Source organism: Brassica oleracea, chromosome C3 (assembly GCF_000695525.1).
Source record: "Brassica oleracea var. oleracea cultivar TO1000 chromosome C3, BOL, whole genome shotgun sequence".
Taxonomy (NCBI): domain Eukaryota; kingdom Viridiplantae; phylum Streptophyta; class Magnoliopsida; order Brassicales; family Brassicaceae; genus Brassica; species Brassica oleracea.
Window position 1 is genome coordinate 1,629,061 of NC_027750.1, and position 7,475 is coordinate 1,636,535.

A 7,475-nucleotide genomic window follows, 5' to 3' on the forward strand; every position below is an offset into this window, starting at 1 on the left:
AATTAGATGGACCAACATATTTCTCTAATGATTCTAAAAATCATTCTAGTGATGACATGTGGCTACAAAAAGAAGTTGTAATGCTTCTCAAATAATATATAGGGGATTTGCTTATGTGGTGTTACAAAAAAAAAATTCCTTAATTATGTGGTTGGTAGAAACAGGAAATTCGTATATCTGACAAAGTCATAGCTTTGATCCAAATCACCGAAGCCATAGGCTGAAAAGTAGCCACCAAATCAAAAAAATTAAAAGAAATTAGTAATGTATTACTTGAAAGTTCTCGATTAATTAAAAATCAACACCCCCACAAAGGTAGCCTTTTTACCTTTTAAGTTTCTTGGGCAAAAAAACTGATTCAATCCTTACTACACACCACAAGACTGAAGCAAAGGCAAAATATGTACCGATCCGCAAGCTGGAGCCGTGTTACTGAGGATTACTCAGTACCTTGGTCTGCGCCAAAGGGATTATGGAAAGGCCTAGACGAAGACGAGCCGACTACATACGATCCTATGAGCCAGGAAGTGACAAAGAAAGAGAAGTCACGTGCTAAATTTGCTGAAAACGCTGTTCACATAATCCCCTTTGTCCTTCTCGCTTGTGCTCTCATCCTTTGGTTTTTCTCTAATCCAAGTATGTACGTATACACTAATATTCATGATCTTAACTAAACTATATAAGCTATATACTGGTTTAATTCTAAATATATGAAAACATTCTATTTTATGTTTTATATGTTCTAGTCGCTGATTCAGTAATCATACATGGACCTTTAACAACAATGATTTTTTGGAGGGTTAAATTGATTATTATATAGATGTGGATGTTGGGGTAAAAGAGGAATCCATTGCGGCTAGGATCAAAGGATTAACCATTGAAGGAGACATTGACAATGACAGCGACGGAACACAGACCGGATTCTTAGGCACCGCCACAGAAGTGGAAGGTTCATATAAGTCGAAGCTAAAACGCGACGTTAATAAGCGTCATCGGAGGATACAAACTTCAAGGAAAGTGGTGAAAGGATTTCATTAGTATTTTTTTGGGGTAAAAAGGAGTTCCCTACATTAGTTAACAACTTATATCGATTTTTATTTCCTATTTTCCCGCATTTTGATTGAGATGTGTTACTTTGGTTACGTTTTGCTTTATATTTTCTCAAATAATATCCACCAGAACTACATTAATGAAAAAGTCTAATGATAAAGAGCTATTCCGTTGGTATTATTTCCTACTTATTTTCTTTTTAACAAACGACTATAGACTATAATTATAGAAAGTCTCAACAACAACAAAAAATCTCTACAAAATATTTCTGAACCTACCAAGTTTGCAAAACAGAAACGGCTGTCGAGGTCTTCTAGGATATAAAAGATGCTTCTAAACACATGTGCCAGATCTAGAGCTTCTCTCCCCTTCACTCTTCACCATTCAAACGTTGTCGTTTTGATTAACGTCTTAACTTATCTCCCACGGATCAACCCAGAAATAGAACACCATTGCCAATTATTTAAATCTAAACGTTGATCACAGTTGTCTTCTGTAAATTAAAGTAATATAAATGTGTTTTTTTTTTTAAAAAATAAGTAATATAAATGTTGTAGTATACTTTATTGATGCATCTTTAAATTTTTTAACGATTTCGTATCTTTCACCATACTCCGCTGCCGACTTGCCCTTAAAATATTGATCGACAATATTATAGATGTTCATGTCACAAAAATTAACCGTAACTATAATATATGTTTTTGCATTTTTCATATCAAAAATTTACAGCAGGAAAACTATTAAATATTAGACTTCTCATTTTATTTTCCCTTTTATAAATTCCCCTTTGAGTTTCCTTCAATTTTAATTTTATTCGTAAGATGAAATCTCTATAGTTGCTCTTAACTTTTCTTCCCTGTTATTAGATATCAGAAGCTAACTCGACTGCATATATAATGAAATTAATTGTTACCACGTTATATGAATTTTATCTTCAGTAAACATGGTTGATTGTAGCCTGATTTTCTTTTACCTTTTCTTTTAAAAATCATAAGCACTTTTAACATTTAACATTACATTAAATTTATTCAAAAGCCTTTTTGTTCTTATAGGTGGCATAAATTCATGAATAATTAAGTACACAATGTATTCTAAATTTTGGAATAGATGGACCAATGTCCTTTACTCTTCCATGAATTTATCTTTTCCCATGTGTTTAACACAATTCCTATATCAAGTTCCATCTTATGAACTTTCATCATCAGATGAACCCTTACGTGAACTTCTACCGAATATACCTTTACCCTTGGATTTCTCTTTGTCTTTACCTCTGGATTTACTTTTTCTACTCTTGGATTTACCTTCACCTTCATGTTTACCTCTTCCATTGGATTTACCTTTACCTTTGGATTTTTTTCCACCTTTAGATTTGCCTCGGTCATTGGATTTCTTTCCAAATCCTGGTATATTAATTAATGCTTCTATCAGCTTGCTCTTAATAAAGCTTGGCATTTCGAAAAGAGATAGGAAGGATGGCGGAGCTGGTGGAGCTGCCGGAGCTGGCGGCGCTGCTGGAGCTGGCGGAGCTGCTGGAGCTGGTGCAGCTGGCGCAGCTGGGGCAGCTGGCGCAGCTGGCGGAGCTGCTGGAGCTGGCGGAGCTGCTGGAGTTGCCGGAGCTTCCGGAGCTGCTGGAGCTGCCGGAGCTTCCGGAGCTGCCGGAGCTTCCGGAGCTGCTGGAGCTGCCGGAGCTTCCGGTGCTGCCGGTGCTGCCGGCGGAGATCCAGTCGGGGGAGCTCCTGCAGGAGGTGGATTGTTCTCCGGCTTGACTCCCATCCTATGCCTACATCACACAAACAAGTGTGTACATACGTATACGTTAAAAACAACTTCGTGTCATACTCTTATTTATTACTTTGACAACTTATATATGGGAGAGTTATGGGGATTTGGACCCTAGCACGTATGTGAATAATATATAAGCATTAATTTCGAGTGCAGAAATATCATTTGTTTAGTTTTACTTAAGGAGCCAAATGATGAGACCCACGGCCGTCACTCCGAAGAGGGCAAAAGTGCCCAGCCCAGTTGCTAGGAGAGTCGTGGCTATAGTGGCGGGTACGAGAATGGGACTGAATATGATGAAAAGCGGCGTGGATACGGCTAACACCACGGCCGAACCGGCGAGTGTTATACCGACGAAGCCTAAAAAGACTACGGAGGCAACGGAAGCAATAACCACCTTGATGAACTCTAACAAAGGGATGAGAAAAGAAAACATTCTTCCCTCTCTTTGTGAATGAGTCTGAGCTGTTTCTTTTTGAATTTCTTCGCTAATACTTTCTAATGGTTGGCTTAGTGATGGGAAGAGAGAGTGATTTTAAGGAGTTGTGTAGTCTACGACGACGTGCACGGTACACCTGCATGCAAAACGACTGGACTATATATTCTACATCACGTCACATAAATAATCTTCTTCTTTTGTCATGTTTTTGGCACCTTTTTTTCTTTCTTGAGTTCTATACTCATGTGGTTTTGTCTGGTTACGGATGCATTGGTAGGAAGAAAAACCAGTTATTGTTTTAGTTTAAACCATTCTCCATAGTTTTATCACTAGATTAGCTTCTTGTGTTTCCACCGTTGATTCTTTGTGGGGGTTGTTTCTTCTTTCAGGTGAAACTTCAGAAACATAATACAGATGTGCTAGGGCTCAGATATACAAAAACGGTCTTCAATGTGCTTCAAGGATTCCGTAAACTGAAGGAGTATGTTTCCCTGCACTCCTTTCATATCTTTCCTTCACTCTACCATCTAGAAAACAGATGTAGTTCTTGAAAATTTGGGGTTTTAGTAGTTTCAGTGGAAACTTATAAGATTGTTGGACCATGATCCATCATCGAAGTTGGGCTCGGATAATTGGGTTCGGAAACAAGTGAGTGGGCAGAGATAAAGAGTTAGACGTCGAGCTTGATGATAAGCCTCGTGTTCGATTTCGAACTGAGTCAAGGAAATCCTAAAGAATCGGCAACTACGTGGATATCGGAACGAATGCAAGGATAAAAAGAGAGGAAGACGAAGGAAGAGGACATGGACACCCAGATACATCGACTTGACATCAAGCTCTTTCAAACACATCGACTTCTCTTATTTCTTGGTTCTCACCAATTAGATTTTGATTATTGTTGACACTTTTTGATCATGTAAACTGATTATCATTAATAATAGTTCATTTTTGTCAACTCAAATATGTTTACATGGTTGTTATTCTAACGAGTTTTGCCCTAAAGTCCTTTTTATCTAGTCTAATACAAACAAACGCCCTAGATTGTACTTAGAGCACGATTATCGCATTGGTTTCTTAAAAAAGTTTTTTTGTTTATATGTTTTTTTTTTGGTCTGAAAAAAATTAAATTAAAAGCAAACCAATTACGGGTCGCCAAGTATCGGTGGAGCCCGCAAACAGTGCAAAAACTCCTCCTAAGATCGATTTTTATTTAGTAGTTTTGGCGACCGAATTTTAACTTTTTTGCGGGATCCACACCTAAAAAACTCCCTAAGGACCCCGCGTTGATGATGGTCTTAGAGCATGTTTATCCCTAAAAAATCTATTAAAAAGCAAACCAATCGCGGGCCGCCACGAATCAGTGGGGCCTGCGAACAGTGTAAGAAACTCACTAAAATCGGTTCTTAATTAGTAGTCTTTGTAGCCGATCCTTAAGGGTTCTGTGGAAATCCACGCACTAAGAACCTCACTAAAGACCCCGGATAAACATGCTCTTAGGATCCACAGATATTCAAAGGACTTTATAGAGGAGCAACATCCTCTTTTTCTTTGAATTCTTCATCTCAGAAGAAGCGATCTTAGAGTAAAGAAATAGCTAGGAAGTTCTATCGGCAATCACTCCAACTCTGATGTTTCCTCTACTTTTATGTTAATGTATGTTCACTAGATTTGGATCAGTGTCTGTGTGTGTTTAGAGTTTAGACCAACATTGGGCTAAAATAAATGTTCTGCCAAAGAGACTTATGCAAGAAACTTCCGTATCACTATAATCATGGGTTTTTGGGAACAAGAAATCCAAATGTACTAGTCTGAAACTGTGGGTTAAATAGTTGTTACAATTAAAGGCCCAGAGAGAGAGAGAGAGCTTGCCATTATTAACCCTTTTATTCTTATAGGTGGCATAAAATTCATGAATAATACATAACGTATTCTAAATATTGGAATAGATGGACCAATATGTGTTTATCTTTACATGTGTTTATCTTTGCATGAATTTATCTTTACCCATGCATTCACCACAATTATTATATGAACTTCCATTTATGAACTTTCATCATCAGATGAACCCTTACGTGAACCTTTACCCTTTTTCTTATCTTTATCTTTACCTCTTGATTTACCTTTTCTACCCTTGGATTTACCTTCACCTTCATGTTTACCTCTTCCATGTTCAGATTTACCTTTTTTACCTTTTTTACCTTTAGATTCGCCTCGGCCTTCGGATTTCTTTCCAACTCCTGGTATATGAATTAACCTTTCTAGCATCTTGCTCTTAATAAAGTTTGGCATTTCCAACAGAGATAGGAAGGATGGCTGAGCTGCCGGAGCCGAGGCAGCTCCTTCCTTGCCAGGATGCCTACATCACACAAACAAGTGTGTTAGACATTAATTGAAAAGCAACTTCGTATCATATACTCTTATCTATTAAGGGCATGAATAACCAGTGGCGGACGCAAGTGACGAGGAATGGGGTCACGTGCCCCCAACTAGTTTTTATTTTCCTTCAGTAATTACTTTTAATTTAAGAAATTTTTTATAATCCTACAATGAAATGTAATGAAATAAAATGTTGTGCCCCCATCTAAATATGATTCTGCATCCGCCACTGTGAATAACCCCGGCCTCTTAGCCGGGGTTCTTAACTCATGATTTGATATTTTTTTGTTTTTGTTTTTTTTTTTACACTTTTCGGCTAAGAAACGGTTATTATATCTTTTATTTAAGAGACGGTTCTTAGTTTTTTTTGTTAAAATGTAAGAAAAGTTAAGAAACTGAATTTAATGATGGTCTAAGTTGACTATTTTTCAGAAAAACGGAAAAAGGTTGTGATGGGAAAGATACCTAATAATTAAGTTAAATTATCGTACAAAAGTAATACGGTGAGGTGTAATTAATTTGTGTAACTAATTAAGGACAAATGAGAAGGTAGCATGTAAATAACGTTAAGAAACAGGGGAATGAAAGAAATTGCTTTTAAAACAAAAAAACAAAAAGGTTAGTATATTATATATATGGGAGATTTATGGGGATTTCGGAACAAGTACGTATTTAAATAATATATAAGCATCAATCTCGAGTGCATAGATTCAAATATAATTTGTTTAATTTTACTTGATGAGCCGCATGAGGAGACCCATGCCCGTCACTCCGAGGGTGGTACCAGCGCCGAGCCCAGTTGCTAGGAGGGTCGTGGCTATAGTGGCGGGTACGAGAATCGGACTGAATATGATGAAAAGCGGCGTGGATACGGCTAATGCCACGGCTGAACAAGCGAGTGTTACACCGCCGAAGCCTAAAAAGACCACGGAGGCAACGGAAGCCATAACCACCTTGATAACCTCTATCACTGGGAAGAGAAAAGAAAACATTCTTCCCTCTCTCTGTAACTGAGTCTGAGCTGTTTCGTTTTGAATTTCTTCCTTCATATTTTCTTATGGTTTGGTGATGGGAAGAGAGAAGGCTTTTATGGAGTTGTGTGGTTTACGACGTGCACGGTACACCTGCATGCCCCATGTAAAACGACTGGACTATATAACCTACGTTACGTCACATCACATAATGGCTTCTTCTACTTCTTTTTGTCATGTTTTTGGGACCTTTTCTTTCTTGTAAAATCTTAACTGTTTTTTTTTGTTCCGCATATGTAATGCCAATGCGTGAAGAAAGATTTTTCTTATTAGCCATATGCAATTACTGAATTAAATGACTAAGTTGATTACTTTATAAACAGATTGTTGGTAGAGCCGATGAAATCATTCTATTTACCTTAGAATTACTGTGATTAGAGGTCGCTCACAATGGTAACTTGTTCGACGATGTAATAACATTTACTTCCTAATTTATGAACTTACAATTTTTAAAGAAATTTAATGGAAATATTATCTATATTGACCTTGTGTTTGACCTAAAAGCCTAGTGATATTCCGTGTTTTTAACGGTTTTAAACTCGTTTTGGAGCAATTACATGGTCGGTTTTAATTAATGTTTTGGTCTATTTTATGTGTTTTGGTGTTCTTAAGTGTAATATGCAGGTTACTAGATAGCTTGAAAGAAAAGAACGCATTCGGGATTTATTCAGAAGCAAGATGGACCGAACAATGGACCGAATAAAGTATTGATCGCACAGAGCACGAGATCGACCGATCCGGGATACCTGAATCGACCGATCCCAGGCTTTCATACACGAGATCGACCGATCCGAGCC

The 7,475-nt window shown here is 37.6% G+C and overlaps 2 protein-coding genes across 3 annotated transcripts; one reads left to right on the forward strand and one right to left on the reverse strand.

Annotated features, from left to right (window-relative positions):
• The first annotated feature begins 314 nt into the window (after window positions 1-314).
• On the forward strand, window positions 315-1,186 carry LOC106333887. Of its 2 annotated transcripts, none has more exons than XM_013772273.1 (2): window positions 315-636; window positions 821-1,186. In XM_013772273.1, exons 1-2 carry the CDS (start codon window positions 402-404, stop codon window positions 1,036-1,038), a joined length of 453 nt encoding a protein of 150 aa, XP_013627727.1. In that variant the 5' UTR covers window positions 315-401; the 3' UTR covers window positions 1,039-1,186. The 2 variants fall into 2 exon arrangements, with proteins under 2 accessions (XP_013627727.1, XP_013627728.1); XM_013772274.1 differs by having other exon boundaries at window positions 842-1,186.
• Window positions 1,187-2,053: 867 nt separating this feature from the next.
• On the reverse strand, window positions 2,054-6,726 carry LOC106334461 (oleosin-B6). The gene is made up of 3 exons (XM_013772746.1): window positions 6,383-6,726; window positions 5,392-5,627; window positions 2,054-2,831 (listed from the first exon to the last, which is right to left on the reverse strand). The coding sequence occupies exons 1-3, from the start codon at window positions 6,694-6,696 to the stop codon at window positions 2,236-2,238; spliced, it is 1,146 nt and encodes a 381-aa protein (XP_013628200.1). The 5' UTR covers window positions 6,697-6,726; the 3' UTR covers window positions 2,054-2,235.
• Between the last annotated feature and the right edge of the window lie 749 nt (window positions 6,727-7,475).

Excerpts from the sequence above, each read along its gene's own strand:
- LOC106333887 (XM_013772273.1), top strand. The coding sequence starts at position 402 with ATGTACCGATCCGCAAGCTGGAGCCGTGTTACTGAGGATTACTCAGTA. Across the intron at positions 637-820 it reads TTGGTTTTTCTCTAATCCAA|ATGTGGATGTTGGGGTAAAA; the intron begins GTATGTACGTAT and ends ATTATTATATAG.
- LOC106334461 (XM_013772746.1), bottom strand. The coding sequence starts at position 6,696 with ATGAAGGAAGAAATTCAAAACGAAACAGCTCAGACTCAGTTACAGAGA. Across the intron at positions 5,628-6,382 it reads CTCCTCATGCGGCTCATCAA|GCATCCTGGCAAGGAAGGAG; the intron begins GTAAAATTAAAC and ends TGTGTGATGTAG. Across the intron at positions 2,832-5,391 it reads TAAATCCAAGGGTAGAAAAG|GGCATAGGATGGGAGTCAAG; the intron begins GTAAATCAAGAG and ends TTGTGTGATGTA.